At 36.5% G+C, this 18,185-nt stretch overlaps 1 protein-coding gene across 5 annotated transcripts in view; it reads left to right on the top strand.

Moving 5' to 3' along the window:
- The window catches only part of ATE1 (arginyltransferase 1), a 63,577-nt gene extending 61,805 nt beyond the window's left edge, over nucleotides 1-1,772 (top strand). For 4 of the 5 annotated variants that reach the window (XM_070946547.1, XM_070946545.1, XM_070946544.1 and 1 more), the window contains one exon: nucleotides 807-1,772. In XM_070946547.1, the coding sequence (XP_070802648.1) occupies nucleotides 807-985 (179 nt within the window). In that variant the 3' untranslated portion in view covers nucleotides 986-1,772. The remainder of the gene's footprint in view (nucleotides 1-806) is intronic. The other variant, XM_070946548.1, reaches the window with a different exon arrangement.
- Nucleotides 1,773-18,185: the final 16,413 nt, after the last annotated feature.

The raw sequence follows: 18,185 nt of genomic DNA, 5'->3' as shown, positions 1-18,185 counted from the left end.
TAATGGGATATCACCAGTAGTGGGCTCCAAATTTTTTAACAACCAGTTCTCTGCCCTAATGACTGACTGGGTGTGGCTGGGCGGGGTGGGGTCATGTGACTGAGTGGGCATGGCCACCTCTACGGCACTTGTGTGGGTGATACCTGTATGGGACAGGCAGGATTGGGGAGGGAATCCAGGAGTCTCCGGTGGGGGGTGAGGAAAGAAAAAACCAACCTTCTTGTGTGTGTGCATATGTGTGAATGTGTGTGTGTGAGAGAGAGAAACTGCATCAAACTAGACTGGGAAAGCTGGCTGTGAGAGGAATAGAAGCTGGGTAAGCTGGACCCAGACGCTTCCCATCTGGGTCCGGCTCACCCAGCTTCCCTTCCTCTCGCAGCCAGCTTTTTGGGGCCATTTTTTGGGCCAATTTCAAGCTTTTTGGGAGGCCATTTTCAGGCTATTTTCAGGATGTTATATGGCTTCCTATATTTAAACTATACTTTGTAACTATATAAAGTAGAGTTTAAGTATACATTACTATATTTTGTAATGTGTGTGGTTTCCTATACTTATACTGAATAGAACTAATTTTGAGAAGTCCATAAGGCTGTGATCACACTGCTTACGAAAATCAGGCTTGAAGCTGAAAACCAAGATTAATTCACAGGTCCGGTATTTTAAGTTTCTTCCATATGATGCACTTTCTAAACATAAAATTGCTGCCCTGCACAGTTTGATGTCATCTCAAAAAAAAAAAAAAAATCTAACATGTTCATTTTCATTTAGCCATTGCAGTTTGTTAATATTTCTGTTTTCTTTTTCAGCTGATGAAGGGATGATAAAGGAACTTGATCAAGTTAAGGTTCTCCATAAGAGATCAGTTATGCCTTACAGGATGTATAAGAGAAATCGAAAAGGACCAAGCGATGAAGAAACTGTACAGCAATATGCAGGTCTTGTGGGACAGGCATGTTCAGACAGGATGTTGCTTTTTCGGAGCTGAATATCATTCTGTAGATGTTCCAGAATGACTTTTTATCACACTAATGCAAGATTACATATCTCTGCTGTTTTCTGTTGTTATGCCTATTGAATACGCACTGTGTACCTTTTTCTGCCTGGGAATGAACATATTGACAAACTTTAGCATAAAACATTGATTTTGAGTCTTTATATTAAGGGTTTGTTAGAATATTACAATGACTGAGTTCATGAGATTAAAGTCCTTACATTTTCAAATAAGTGAATGGGATGAGTATAAAATTGAGTGGAACTTTTGAAGGGTGGGGGGAGTAGCATTTTGTAGGTATTTGGTAAAGATAATATTTAAAATCAACTGGGTGATGAAATATAAGTTGCTGTGAAATGTATAAATATTTCAGAAATTTTATATTTTCTTTGACTACTGTCAGATAATTAAATATTTTGTTCTAGTATTATTTCAGAATTCAGTTAACCAGATACTTGTAAGTAAGCAAATGTTTTGCACTATGCTTCAGTGGGAAAACCCAACCTCTGTCTAGTAGAGTTGGTGCCTAGGATTGCTATTATATCATATAATATAAAGCCATCTAATGTGTATCTATGCACTGCATCTTTCAAATTATTCACTGCAATCTTTTAAATGTTTGCTTTAAATAACATATAATTGTATTGAAATAACCAGGAAGTTTGATGATTTAGGGTTCTTTTTTGTAATTGATGCTTTGGGAAAGGTTGAAATTGAAATGTTTATCAAATTACCAAAGAAATTAATTTAAAAATGTAGATTAAAACTCCATTGAAGTACATCCCATTTTTTGTTTTGTTTTATATTTTTAATGTTTATATCGATTGTAGTACTCAGAGAATAAGTTTGCAATACACCATTAAAAATCCTTCATTTCACACTGAGCAATGTTTTAACTAAGTATTCAGAACTTTTGATGTTATCCATTCTGTATTTTAAGATGTAAAATAGAAGGCTATGAAATTCAACATTCTGCGCTCAGTTGATGTTTTTCAGACAACTTTGATCAATATTTGTCTCATTATCTAATACAGCAGGACAGCAGAACGTAAAAACCCAGTTATGTGCTTAGATTTTTCCTCTAGTTTGGGATGAAATAATAGTATGCATGGAAACAGCCTTCATTCAGAGATTCTTGCAAGCATGCAGTAGTGAATGCTGTATGTTTACTGAAATGCATACATGTTTAGTTAAATATACTGATAACTTGTCAGGTTGTAGTTTTAACATTATCAGCCATTATTTTGGGAAGGAGAAATATCACACATTTTCTTAATTTTATTTCTGCATCCACACAAGGTTTGGCATGATCATTGAACCTAGTACCAGCCAGTAGCAGTGTGATCCATGAAAGTATGGATGCCCTATATGATTATTCTTTCCTTTGAAAGTAACATTTCTTTTTTTCCCTACATAGTTATTTTTATACATGCAGATTTTACCCAGAACAAATTATTTGTCTCTTATAATTATTTTGAATGCTTTTCAGCTGTGTCTAAAATAAGATCTATTTTTTTTTGAAGTTCAGTCAGACTTAGTCATATGTAGAATAAATTTACTGAAATCAATACAACATTAATCTCATTGCTGTTTTATTTTACAGATCACAGAATACAATCTGATAGTATTTGATCAGTGGTGGGATTCTACTAGTTCGCACCAGTTCGGGTGAACCATTAGCTCTGACTTTCAGCCATGAGCGAACCGCTTCGCTCCGACTTTGAAGTGGGCCCACCTGCCCACCCCTGCGTTATACTCACCTATATTTCCGTTTCCGAAGCCCAGCTGATTGGCGCGGCAGAGTGGATTGCCGCGCCTCATCTGTTTTCCTCTCCGGCTGCAATGCAGAAGGTGACTTTTCTTGAAACTGTGCACGCATGCACAGTGCATGTCTGGCGCATGCGCGCTCAGCGAACCAGTTGTTAAACTGGTAGGATTCCACCACTGGTATTTGATCTAGCATATAGAGTTTAAATAACATACCTAAATGTAAAATATGGGAAGCAAAATACGTATTATTAAGGTAACATGTAATCTGACCTGGATTAATCTTGCATGGATATCATACTCAGAATTTCTGGTAGGAAGATTTGACTGTCCCTTTATTTCTCCCCAAACAACCAAAGGACCCATGCTTTGGAGCAATTAGATAATTACAGTTAGGCTGTGTATTTTTTATCCAATAAAAATAATTAACTACATATTCAATTGCCACTAGGGGGCATATTCCAACTTGAAAATCAGTAATATATTGTTTGCCATTTCAACAGTATTCATTATTATTCTACATCTGGTTTCCCGCCACTTTTTTTTTTTTTTTATCCTGGAAATCTTGATAAAGAAACCATTATTGGAGTCAACATGTACAGTCATAAAATAGTGGAGAGTCAGTAGAATAAAAATATGTAATTGATATAAAAGCTAAATATTATTTTGTTTGAACAAAACAACAAAAATGTTTGAGCCACCAAAAGAACACTGAATAAAGCATGTCAAATGTATCTAGGATTCAATGAATATAGTACTTCCATTCTCTTGCTTTTGTTTATGCTTGTTCATTCAAGTATTTCAGTTTTGTGCCACAGTAGTTCCCATTGATAAAAAGGAAAGCTGGTTATTTTTTTTTTATTTTTTTTGGTGACATCTCTCTTCTGCAACTAGAGGAGTAACACTGAAATGGAAAAAGAGTATTCTCAATAGTATCTTTATAAACAGAGATTATACATTAATGTGGTGTTTTGGGTTATTGTTGGCAAACTGGAATTGCTTCTGTGAACATGGTGTGATGATTTAAAAAACTGCTCCTTACCTAAATGAGGGATTCATGCTGGCTGGGGGTGATAGAGGCTAGTTATAAAGCCATAATATAGAACAAAATTGTTCTGTTCCAAAAAATAGGCCTGAGGGATTATTTCCACCACTAAACTGCTGACAACACATATGTTTACATCTTGTACTATTTGAAAAGTAAAATGAAATAACTGCTTAATAAACAGGAGTATGTTGGATAGGGGCCAGAATATCTGAAAGACTGCTAATTCTTGTATGAGCCTGCTTGTAAAGTATGTAACAGGATTATGATTCTGCTACTATGAAACTCCCAAGAAAAAAAGTCAGACTTCCTTTTTCCAATATGTGGTAGACATGTTGCTTTACTCCCTTCCCAAAATCAAATTTTATTAGTTGGTGAGGGTCTTTAATTATTACTGTTCCATGTTTTAATTAAAATTTTATTCTACTTTAAGTCTATTATAGAGTTATACTTAAAAGTGTGTGAGAGATGTATGTTTAGTGAAGAGAGTGTGTGCTTGACGACTAGCTTAAATAGAATATCTATTTTTATCTAATGTTAACAAAAGATACAGGACCTGTCAAGACATTTAAATAGAAGCTATTATTTATTTTTACTTCACTTGAACAGAAAGATGAGAACTGTCAGCTAAATTGTAATTTAATATGTGAGGTTCCCATTAAATGTTATTTTCGAAAAAGAACTTTGAAGGTGAAGACTTGTAAATATCATTTGTGGTTCATCATTTCCATTAATGTTTTTCAAACAATATGGGTTACACATTACCTATTAATCAAAGCTGTTGCTCAAGTTGCAATATAACCTTTGTCCACTCTTGGTCTTAAACAGAAAGATATCAAGTATACTCAGTATTTTGGTAAATTCCAAATATTAAAAAGCCATCAATTTGAAATTTTGCATAAACATTTAATGTGGGTAGGTGTTAAATATCAAACGCTTTTCCACTAAATCTAGTCAAAAATTGCACACAGCTAATATAACATAGCGTAATATGTTTTTAATCTCTAAATCTCATCTCACAAATATCAAACTCAAACTGTATAGTCAGTACTCACTCTCAATGTAAAGCATTTATCAAACAATCAGAAATATTTTAAGATATGGATTTTAAACAATTTTTGTGAAAACACATGTCAAAAGGAAATGTTTCAAGTAAATGTGCTTGGGGACTCCCTCCATACCAACAATAGTCATAAATATATACTATTTGCACTTTTTTCTGGTTCCTTGGAGATTATTCTTATACATCTGTAATTACCTAGTGAGATTTGAAATTGTCCCAGTAAAGAAAAATCGGAACTGAAAACACTCATAAATGGATTGATATATATTTTATTGTCTACTATCATTATGTATACTTATAGAGAATTGTAATATGCTAAATCATGACAAATGTCCAAAACAAGGATACTTAAGAAAATCCATTAGATAGCAAGCTGTGCTATTTTGAGTAAAATGTTCTAATGGTGACTAGCAACTTTCTCTGGAACTTGAAAGTGTGAAAATGTTTTCTGTGAACTTGAAATCATAACTGGGACTGATAATAAAGTACATCATATCCCCAACTTCTAAACGCCGAGTAAATACAATTGTTTACATTTTTTCTTCATCTTTCCTCTAAAACTTATTTGTTTGAAGAACTGTGAGTGTAAAGCAAGATTCAATAATAAAATATGCTTTACACGCTAATTGAGCAAAACAAGAAATCAAAAAGAAAAACCTCAAACAGTTCAGTAAGAATTGAGCAAATGCTAACAATTATGTAGCATTTGTATGTGGCATTATATACCACAAACAAGAAATATGCTATAATAGTTCCTGAAAGCACCATTTGCAAATTAGGAAAATGTAGGAATTAGGAAAAATTAGGAATTTGGAATATTAAAAGAATTTTCGATGAAAGGTCCTTCTGGGATACTCAATCAAAAACCTGAAGCAATGGGGGGTATTTTGCTACTTTTCTTACATAATATTATGAATCATACATTTCCAAAAATAAAGATATTTCTGTGAATTATCTGATGTTCAGGAATAAATAATGATACTTTAAAATAAGGGATGCAGTTTCACATGAGGAAAGATTGGAATGCTGAGGCCTGGTGATATTAAAACTGGTACGTTTTATGGCATTTGACAGAGTAATGTACACAGCAAGACTGAAATTATTTTAATATAACTGTTACCATTGGATGAAATAACAGATGGAAGAAAAAGCAGAAAAGCAACCATGAATGGATGTATCTTGCAGTAGACCTATAGCCTGTAGGGAATTAGTTAGAATTGTTTTGCAGGTGAAAAGAATACTGCAAATTATTTAACGGGAAGAGGAGATTGTCTCATTTGTGTCAGATGAAAATGGGGGCATCTGGGACTCCTGTTTTTTATTGTTCATGCTGAGATCTCATAGCTTATAATTGGAAATCTATTCTTTATCACAATTCATACTGAGAAAGGTCTTGAATTTACATTCTGCAATTCTGTGCCATCAGTGACTGAAGTCTTCTTCAGGCACTCAAAAAGTAAAAAGATTATATAAAAACAAGCATTTTCTATCCACACTACAATCCTCATTGTTTATTTTACATATGTAACAACTGAAACTGAGAGACTCTGACCCTGGAGACTCAGCAAAAACAAATTTTGTTACTTAAAAATAAGCTGTTGGAATCTAAATCTTTCTCTCTACAGGACCAAATTATTCATGTAATGGTACTTCGTAGCATTTCCTGTCTAGATGGCCTCCTTTTTCTATATTTATAGTCCTAGATCAATAAAACAGTTATAAATATTAAAAATACAGAAAAACCAAAGCCAAAATGAAGAGGGTGCAGACTGATTTCTGCATGCCATAGCTATTGATAAAAAATCCTTAGATTTCTCAACAATTTTAGTTGGAATTATTCATTATTCATTTTCTCTTTCTCCTTATTTATATATAGTGATCTTATAGATGAATGACAAGATCAATAGTTCCTTTTTAGAAACTATGGCTAACACCAAGTTTCTACTGCTTCAGGGAGCTATCGGTACTTCATTATGTTAGAAATTATTATACCAATGCTCAGACTTATTTGCCTGAAAAAAAGAAAAAGTGACATTTTTAGCAGGGATTTGAAGACTGTCCAGCAGGGATTTGAAGACTGTCCATGTATTGTGTACGATATTATAGATTCCATGAGATATGATAGGCAAAGAATCCTACATTTTAGTTACTATCACAGTGGCAAAATAGTCTTTATCAGCAGAACCTCGAATAGCTCAAAATTAAAACGCTTTAGAAAAATATTTCATCCAGGTTAAGTTTATTTGTTAGAATTTATGAATTATTTGCAAAATTAAGCCCCGCCAACCTCTTACCATCTCTGTAAAACATGACTCCTTTTGCTGAAAACAGATTAGCATATTAGATTATCTATAGATCTAAATGTTAGCAGACCAAATCCAATATGTCCACCATCTTTTCACTGAGGTAGTACACAAAGCTGCCAAAGTTTATGTTATCTTTTTATGGGCCACACAGTTAAAAATTATAGTTGAGCGGTACTTCATACGAAGAGATGCAACTAAAACCACAAATGGTTTGTTGATATTTATGGGCTGCTTTCCATATCCCCCCTTGGGGCAGTTCTCTAGGCTAGTCATTAAATTGAAGCCAAATGATTTCATTGCTGTGTTTACTTTTATAAACAAAGAACACATGTAATGTGTACTTGGCTGTTATCGAGACGTTCCCTCTTATTTGGAGGAGAGAGCAATTTGTATTTACAGAGCCTTTTCTTTCTAATGGCAGCTTTGGAGGATTGGCTTTAATGAAACTTTAAGAAAGATACCAAAACCTGTGCAACTAGTTACCAGTATTTTATTTTATATTATATAATTTAAAATCTTTGTATAGCTTCCCATCTTAAAATTGACTGGGTGGCTTATGATCAATAAACAATAAATACAATTGTAAAACAAAAAACAGGAAAAAAACTTGGTGCTGCACCATACTTTCCTGATACAAACACATTTTATCTTGATCGCATATATCCTAGCACCTAGGGAAAGAGTCTTGAGTGCTCTACATAAAGATAAATGGTAATGGTATATCTGATCTGGGGGGGGTAAATATAGAAAAGGGCACAAATAACACACAATGTAGAACTGTGCAAAGCCCCCACTACCCAACCATTTATTTTTATTTATTTATTTTGTTGAGTATGTATTAGATAATATAAGTATAAGCATGAATTGAATACATAAAATGAATACAATTAAAGGGAACATTAGGACAGCGACTGTAGGCACGCTGGTGCTCTTATGCACGCCCCTTACAGACCTCTTAGGAATGGGGTGAGGTCAACAGTAGACAGTCTAAGGTTAAAATATGTGGGGTTTTGAGATGAAACCACAGAGTCAGGTAGTGCATTCCAGGCATTGACCACTCTGTTGCTGAAGTCATATTTTCTGCAATCAAGTTTGGAGCGGTTCACTTTAAGTTTGTATCTATTGTGTGCTACCTTCTCATCAAGCAATAGCAGTGAGTCCAGGAAGAGCCCAGATTTCACACCATTTCTTTCTTGGAGGTACAGTCACATCCAGAGTCAAAGATGGCATATCACCAGGGCCAAAACCCCCAAGCCCCCAGCTACTGTGTCTTGCCAGGGTTGAATTGAATTTGATACCTCGCCATCCAGACCCTCACAATCTCCAGGCACTTGGTCAGTCAGACCAAATGCTTGGTCATTTGGGATAGCATCACATGACCAGTCAGGGTTGGCGATATATAAGGGCATCATCAGCACATTGATTGGTACCACAACCCATATTGGTAAATAACCTCATTTGGTAGTTTCATATAAATGCTAAAGAGGAAAGAAAAGAGACCGAGCCCTCAGGCAGTATTTAACTTTTCTTCTCTCACCAGGAGGAAGGTATGTTGGATAATTTGTTGCCTTGAGTTATTTGTAAAAATAGAAAAGATGGGATACAAATAAATAAGCAAAGCAAAACATGAGAAGATGAGTTTCTACTTTAGTGTAAGGCTACATTAACAGAGTTTTGTAAGTGCGATGGCACAGACTTCCTGCTGTCACTTTTAATTGTTTGATCCATTAGATTCTATTACCATGGTATTGAAAGCTGCTGAGAGATGCAAGAAGGCAAAACACTAGCACCACTCCACACTCAAACTCCCCAAGGTCACCTGCAAAGGCAACCAGTGCTGCCACACTATTGTACCCTGTCTTGAATCCAGATTAAAAAGGGTTCAGTAGATGGCACTTAAGAATTAGGTTTCTGTATGTCATTGCTTCCATGTCGTGCTGGCCAAGTCTAGTAGTCCTACCTTTTTTATATTAAGACAATACGTATGTTAACCCTTGTACAAATGTATTAAAGCTACATCTTATGATGCTATGTAAATAAAATGATAATGGTGACAACATGTTTAAACATGTTGGATTGGCTTTTGATGACTTGGTAGGATCTGGGAGGTACCCACCATCTATTGTTGCTTCTAGCTGCTCAGAACATGCCATCTCTTCTCTAATTGTGTTGACTTCTTCCATGGGCAATTTGGCTTGGTCAGTAGGAATGATCAGGCACTGAGATGTAAAGTGCCAAACACTATATGGGCTCCTTAGCTACATGTGTACATAAATGCCTTGACAATCTGTTTGATTGTCTGGCAGAGATTTCAAATTTCTTAAAATGTATAATCTTAGACCATAAATAGAAAGAACATCTATGGGTTTAGTGGAAGCTACAGTTCCTGATATCTCTCCAATCAAATTTTGACCAATGGTTAAAACCCTCAATCAAAACTCTCTTCCTCAAGCCTTAGCCCCACCTTCTTTATTAGGAGATTGATTGGCAGGTGCTTTTTTGATGGCATGGAATCTTGTCATTAAAACTGGCAGGACAGCACCACTTATTGGATTCATTACTGAAGCAGGATAGAAATAGGCTACAGGGGCAGAACAAATTATGCAGCACACTTTGGTGCTGTATCATGAGTAATAGGGAAAGGACAACCTTTGTTTAAAGGTTGAACCATGGCAACCTGAAACTCAGATTAACAAAGTTTGGTGTTGCCATGATTAAACCTTTTAATCATCTTTGGCCTGGGTAATTGAGTCTTCATTGACATATTGCAAGCCATTTGGGAAGAAACCACTGAAGTTGGTTTGGCAAGAGTTGGTATATTCCAATGACTCTCTGACTTTGCCTAACTAAATTTTGCTTTGATTGATGAAGTTGCTTGGATGAGCAACGAAATGTCTCAGATTAACAAAGTTTGGTCCAGTTGCCATGATTCAATCTTTAAACACCTTTGGCCTGGATGATTGAGTTTTCATTGACATGTGACATAGAGTTTGGTCTGAAGGTGCCTAAACCATATCCAAAACATTGCTAACAGCCATGCAAATCCTAAGGAATGACAGAGTTCATTTATATATTATAAACTAGCAGAGCAATATTTATTTATTTATTTATTTATTTATTTATTTATTTATTTATTTATTTATTTAATATAACTTATATGCCGCCCTATCTCCATAGGATTCAGGGCGGCTCACAACAATTAAAACAAACCAATAAAAACATAAAATACATACATAAACAAATATTAAAACCCGTTAAAATAATCGAAACCCCCCTCAGTCCAGGCTAGGCACCGTGAACAGCCATGTTTTTAATTCACGGCAAAAGGTGCGGAGGTCAGGAGCCAGCTGGAGCCCCAGGGGGAGTTGATTCCAAAGGGTGGGCGTGGCCACAGAGAAAGCTCTACCCCTGGGGGATGCCAGCCGACATTGTCTAGCTGACGGTACCCGGAGCAGGCCCTTCCTGTGGGAACTCACCAGGCGATGCGAAGCTGTTGCTCGTTCCAGATGGTCCGCCAAGTATCCTGGGCCTAAGCCATGTAGAGCTTTATAGGTCATTACCAGCACCTTGAATCTCACCCGGAGGGCAACTGGCAACCAATGCAAGCCGCGCAGGAGAGGTATTACATGGGAGTATCGGGATTCTCCCATCACAACCCGCTATATGTTATAGCATTCTGCATAGTTTTGCACAATTGCATTTAACTCTCCATTTATTTATGTTGAGAACTTTTCCTCTATGTATCTGCACATATATTTTTGGCATGCTCTCTATAGGTCTTTAGATCTCTGGTATTTCATTGGGTCAAATGCAGTGGTGGTGCAGTGGTTAGAATGCAGTATTTCAGGCTAACTCTGCCCACAGCCAGGAATTTGATCCTAACCGGCTCAAGGTTGATTCAGCCTTCCATCCTTCCGAAGTCAATAAAAAGAGGACCCAGATCACTGGGGCAATAGGCAGACATTGTAAATTGCCCAGAGAGTGCTATAAAGCACTATGGAGCAGTATACAAATAATTATCAACTTACAACAATTCAAAGTTACAACTGCACTGAAAAAAGTGACTTATGACCATTTTTCACACATGACCATTGCAGCATCCCCATGGTCACATGATTGAAATTCAGATGCTTGACAACTGACTCATATTTATGACATTTGCAGTGTCCCTGGGTCATGAGATCAGCTTTTGCAATCTTCTGACAAGCAAAGACAATGGAGAAGCCAGATTCACTTCACAAGTTCAGTGATTCACTTAACAAATGTGGCAAGAAAAGTCGTAAAATGGGGTAAAACTCCCTTAACAAATTTCTCACTTAACCACAGAAATGTTGGGCTCAATTGTAGAAATAAGTTGAGGACCACCTGTATAAACCTAAGTGCTGTTGCTATTGCTAAGTGCACATTTGCTTTCATATGCAGTGCTCTATGGTCTTATCACATTTGAGCTTCTAACTTCTTTCTTTCTAAGTTTTGTCTATGAGAGAGGAGAACTCACAAGCATCCTTGGACTAGATACAAATGTACAAATGAGAGATTAGTCTCCAAGGCAAAGAGTGTGCCTATTTCTGCCAAGCCAAAGAATAAGGGAAAGTGCAATGTGAAATGTGAAATGTTTGCAACGGGTCCCTCATGCCAAAATAACCAAACCCAAATCAAAATAACAATGCAAAAATAAGTCAATCCAATAAATTCTTAAGTCTGTTAAGAAAACATGAGATCCATTTTTGGCTTTGTATCAATATTTATTGTGGTCTGAGATTGAAACTATAAATTAGGGAATGGGAGAGAATAGGAAAATACACTGCAATGGTTTTACACCTTAAGGTTAGAAGCCAAAAATAATAGGATTAATTTATGTTTTCTCTCTCATCATTCTTCTCTGCAGACTTTTATTAATATCATGTCTATTCTTTCTTATTCTTCCTATCCAATGCTTTCTCTACCTCTGCCCTCATTTCTTCCTTCAACAGTCCCAAATTTCTTTCATGAAAGACTTTGTCCCTAACATTTGTTCTCTTGAAAGTTTGGGAAATGCAAAGGTAAAACTATAAATAAGCAAATGTTATGAGAGCATAGTTTTCTAAACGTACAGTAATGCTTTCCTTATGTTCTACAAACTATTTTACACATTATTTTACATCTTAAGGCTGAATTAATTCTGAATGTATCCACTTGCAATCTGTAGCTACTAGCTGAGTGATGCTAGTTTGTTTAGGATTAACTACATTGTCTGAATATAGGACACTGGCTATAACTACTCATAACTTACCGAAAAACATAGCATGACTTGTTTTGGTTTGGTTTATGGTTTGGTTTGGTTTATGATTATATTTTTCCGTCCTTCCCTCTAGAATAGCCTGCATCTTGCATTCAGGAAGCATAATTAATACTTTTTTTTTCCAGAATAGAAGTGAATTTGAGATAAATTTTCATGGATGGAATGTGGGATGCCTGCACTTACTTAGATAAAAAGATATAGGACACTTATGGGCAGTTATTTGTTGTGGTCTGCAGTTCCCTGGCTACCCTCATTTCAATTAAATCCCATGAGAAGGAGAGGACAACTGTCTTTCATGATGATGCTACTGTCACTACTAAGTATAGGTAGTCCTCAATTGATGACAACAATTGAGCTCAAAATTTGTATTGCTAAGTGGGAAATTTGTTAAGTGAGTTTTGCTCCATTTGATGACTTTTCTTGCCATTTGTTAAGTGAATCACTGGAGTTGTTAATTTAGTGACATGGTTAAGTGAATCTGGCTTCCTCATTGACTTTGCTTGTCAGAAGATTGCAAAAGGGGATCACATGACCCCGGAACACTGCAACTGTCATAAATATGAACCAGTTGTCAAGCATCCAAATGTAAATCACATGACCATGGCGATGCTGCTATGGTCATAACTGAAAAACGGTCATAAGTCACTTTTTTTCAGTCCCATTGTATCTTCGAACAGTCACTAAACGAATTGTTGTACGTCAAGTACTACTGTAGAACACAAATCACTATTGGAGTATTTTTAATTTCAGTGAGCTAAAAAAAATGTTCCAGAAAAGAATTCATTTGTTAAATCTATCCTTGAATGTCATTGAAATGTACTGAATTAGTGAGAACATTTGTGACTAAGATTAAGTGCAAGAAACCTGACATTTTCTTTTCTGGCATGAAAAACTGGCAGCAAGATCTTTTAAAGCAGTTTTTCTTTTGGAAAAAAGCACTATTTTTCATAAGAATGTTTGCTTTTCATAGCATTCTCCTGTTTCTATCGCTACCTGTCAAATTCATTTGACAATATGTACAGAAAAGGTGTGTTCATCATACCAAACCAGCAGAAGGCTCCATCCTGTGCTGGAAAATGTGATTAAAACCCAAGTGATGGAATTTATCTAGTTTAAGCAGGATACCAAATTGATCAAATGAAATACTTCATCTTTCTTTGGTGAAACATGTAGCGCATCTCGAGCTTTTTAAGAGTGATGCCCGGAACTGCCCTACTGTAGAGATGTCACCATGGCAACAGGCAGCTGGTCTGTTGAAAATCCCTGTGTGATGCAGGGGGTGGGGGTTGGGGGGCAGCCAACATGACTAGTGGGGATGTGTTTGAGTTTCCCCCTTCATTGTTTTGCTGGCATTAATATTCTCAATAGGATTAGCATCCTGAAGAGGCTAAAAACTTTGTGGGAAAACATTTTTGGGCCACATTTATCTTTCTTGCTCCTCTCTCGGTGCTTCCACTGGCCAAAAGAATGGCAAAGGAGAAAAAAGTAAAATAAAGCAGCTTTTGGCGAGCATGGTGTGTGTGCATTGTGAGAAGATACAAATGTAAGATTCTACTGACTGGTTTTTCCTCAGCCGCACTACTCTTTATTTAACAGGGTAGGTTGGTGAGCAAGAAAAAAAAAGAAAACAAAAACCAAGTTAAAAACCTGGGAGGGATATTAAGGCCTCATTAAGTGATCTTCTTGACAACTGACAAAGCAGCAAGGAGATTTTCATGCCTGCTTGCACACAACCCCCAGAAAAACAAGTTTCTACTTGAGGCCACCTTGCGGGAAGAAAAGTTTTCTCGTTCCTCTTTTTCTTACTCTCTCTTTTAATTACTCCCAAGTTTGGCTGATTTTATCCCATTCCCTGATTATCTCCTCTTGGCTTGGTTTGGTTTTCATGCACTGTTTGTTTAAACAGCATCCATAGAATAATCCTGCACTCAGCTTAGCCTTTCATGCTTTTCTTAGATTGCAGATTTTTGAACCTGCCTGTCATGAAGAGAGGGAGGGAGAATGCTGACATGGCTAGCTTAACCAAATCATTTAGATGCTGAACTGTCAGTGGAAGTGCCTCAAACCTTTCCTGGCTCTCATTCTGCCCCAAGGCTTGTACCTGTCACTGGTTCAACTCTCCCCTGTCCTATTGAAGAAGGGAAGGGAAATGATCCATCAAAATATCAGTCTCATGAAGTCATTTCATCAATTTAGGAGGGACTGGATTTCAAAAAATACAAAAGTAACACCCGGGCATGCCTTTACCACCCACTATGGCACCAGGAAATTTACAGAAAGGGTTGAGGTTAAGACCCCAAGAATAAATCTAAGTTATGCCACCAATAGGTTAGTTCACCTGCCCAGAGAAAAATAATCTTGATTCATAGGCATTGCCCTTGCTATAGGATCCTGAATTCAAAACTTTGATACACTTGGAAAATTAGTGCCATTTATAATATTAATATGCTTACTGCATTGTAATGTTAATTAATTAATTATTATTTTTTTAAAAATCTTCATTCATTCTAAAAGAAGATTTTACTTATATCCTAATGGATATAATAGAATTATATAATTCTTATAAAAGAATTATAATTCTTAAAAGAATTCAATCCCTGGAAAACATATATATATTATATATTCCTAATAAACTGCAAAAATAGGATAACTTATATTTGATAGTATAGATTTGTCTATATTTTTTCTGAATTACTACTCATGGAAGTGCATAAGTAAAGTTTGTATATTAGTTTTTGATAGTTTGCTGCAGAGAATAGAAAAAAAAATTAGTACGACCATAGGGTTGGCATTTATAGTTCAGAAAATATGCAATCCATATTTATAGTTGTTAATAAGAAGAATATTTTCTTTTACAGATTTAATCATTAATACAGTTCCAGTATTGATTATGAGAGCGAGTTTGGTGTAGTAGTTAAGACAGTAAATTTTAGTCCTGCCTTAGGCATGAAGCCAATTTGGTGAATTCGAGCCAGTCACTTTCTCTCAGCCCTAAGAAGGAGGCAATGGCAAGCCACTTCTGAACAATCTTGCCAAGAAAACTGCAGAGTCCAGGCAGTCTCTGAAAACACACATGACTGAAGGGAAGTGAGGAAAAAAGTTCCTAGATGACATTTTCTATGTGTAAGAAATGTGTTCATCAAATAAATTGGCTGTGTCAAATCCTCTTGAAGTGAATAGCTGTTGTGACATCCCAGATTTAAAGTAATGGGATTTGGAGGGAAGATGAAAAACAGGCTGTATGTGCAACATTTTCTGCACATTTCCAGCCAAATTTTATTTTACATGGCTATGGGAAAATGGCAAGAATTTGTGTATTTTTAAAACACAATTGTGAGATTCCACGGTATGTATTGAATGCTCTTCGGATAAAAAAGAGAATAATTTTTTTCTTTAAAATATTATACTTTTAATACAATTTAAAGTCCTTACTGATTTTTGTGCATTTCAATGTATTATATTAATGTTTGGTTACTTTTGTGCAGGTTTTACCATATTTGTCTTGATCCATAGTCAAAATAATAAATAAACAGATTGATTGTTAAATACAGTTTAGGTGCTTAAAATAATGGCAACTAAATTTCACACTGTAATTCACATTTTTGAAAGAAGAGGAATTACAGACATGGAATAGAGTATGCATTGTATGCATTGTATAACAATAGACTTCATTCCTGCAGTAGACTAAAACCACATTCACTATGTACTAATAACTTATAGCATGATAGATAATTAAACTTTAATCAGTAGCCAGGAAACAACAGATGCCAATTACTACCAAATTGAACAACTATGCTCCAAAATGAGCTACTATGCAGCATATTACTTTACTCATCATTCTAGTTTCAAAAACTTCAGAAAAGAAATTATTATGACCTCATGGCTTACTCTCTAATTGACAACTCAGAGTCTAAAATTTTCCTCTAAAATATTGCCAAGGAAAAGTAGTCATAATTTTTTCCAAAGATCACATTTTGAGCATTTCCTGATGAATAGATTCAAATACTAGTTCAGCAAAAAAAATAATAATACTGAAATCTGCCTAAAAAGTATCGTGTCATAAACATCTAGAAATAAATCCTCTAAGAGAAGTCAGCAATTTTAAATATCTCATCTTCCTCATCCATCTTTGAACATTGTTTCCAGGTAACACCACTGAAAATCAATTTGTGTTGTCATGTATTTTTGTGTAATTGTTCTGGCCTAGGCTTCCTGAGACAGTGAAAAGCACACCATTAGTCCCAAAGACCCTCTTTTTATTTCAATGGCTGTGAATTATGTTCATTCCCAGCCCATAATGAGTCACCAATAGTTTGTAAAGATCTGACAGAATCTGCCATAGTAATTCGGGATAAGGCTGATAAGCATCCACCTTTATTTCCCTTGACATGCTGCCAAAGACTTGATTGGCAATTAGCTTTGCAAGGCCACATGTAGCATAGAGTCAAAACAGAGCTTCAGAATTTAAACCGACCAGAACAAACAAAGTTGCTTCCTGCAAAGGTTCATGTGTCTTTGTTCCGTCTTTATGTCTTATGGGAGGGGCCAATCATCTCCAAGCCCTACTTCCAAGTCGTCCCTTTTGTCTTAACTGTTCTTGCCTTCTGGCAGCTCTGCGCATGCACGCACTGGGAACAGGTGCCCCCTGTTCCTCTGCCTCATTGATGTCTGACTCTGGAGGCTCCGGAGGCAGCACATAACTCCCAGATGGCCTTGGCCCCCTCTCTGCCTCTGATGCAGAGCCCTCATCTGAGCCTTCCCCAGACTCCAGGACTGGCCCATGTTCCTCCCCAACCTCCTCACTGTCCAACTCTGCTGCCAGCTCCGCAGGCTGACGGCGGACCACAACAGTAATCTCTGACTATGCTACTTCCGCAAAATAACCTACTCATTGTAAATAGAATACCAGAACAAGATGGTTATCATTAGTCTGTTGTCTTTCATACTCTAATGAAGCAAAGGCTGTACAATTTCCTATTCAGCACCCAAAACCACAATCAATAGATTTAAAGAAAGAAAAGATTGGCTAGAGTAACCAGTATTGGATATGTAGTCTTTCCCACTTCTCTTCCAATTTATAAACCCTGCTTTCCTCCATGGAAGGTGGCCAGCGAATTAAAGTGAAAGGAACCTATTATTCAATTAATTAATTATTTCTACCCTCCTGATACATAAATGCTAACTGGGGTATCTGTCACCACACCTGCTAGAGTTGATTCTGCTCTCCTCCTTTCATTTGTTTTTCTTACTTTCTAAAGCTCAAGGATCTAAAAGTCTTGGAATCTTTTAAATATTGAAATATGAAATATTCTCAGCTTCCATGATGGAGAACGTATGACACACCAGCTGTCGCCCTAGCCCAATTCCACCATGTAAGTATGAGTGCCTCCTGCCAGCCAGCTGGGGGGGGGGGTTCAGGTTGGTGCAGGAGGCTTTCCAGGCCCAAAACAGGGCACGGGGGGGGGTGGTCTCACGCAGTGCCCCTGTGCCCCATTTTGGCTTCCAGGTTGGTTCAGGAGACTTTCCAGGGCCAAAATGGGGTGCCGTGGTGCCATGAGAGGCCCAAAACAGGGCATGGGGGGCCGGGGTACATGTGTGGGGTGGTGCTCACATTGTATTTGGGGAGTTTGTTAACTGTTAAGCATTTGATAATATCATAACTTCAATAATTAAATAGCCACCTCAAACTAAGATGTTTACATGATACAAAAAGTAAAGCTTCAGTTTAAAGA

The sequence above is a fragment of the Pituophis catenifer genome, unplaced genomic scaffold (genome assembly GCF_029215685.1).
Source record: "Pituophis catenifer annectens isolate HBS135680 unplaced genomic scaffold, rPitCat1.0.hap2 SCAF_6, whole genome shotgun sequence".
Lineage (NCBI taxonomy): Eukaryota > Metazoa > Chordata > Lepidosauria > Squamata > Colubridae > Pituophis > Pituophis catenifer.
The sequence above is the reverse complement of the archived record's forward strand: the minus strand, read 5'-3'. Positions and strand labels throughout refer to the sequence as shown.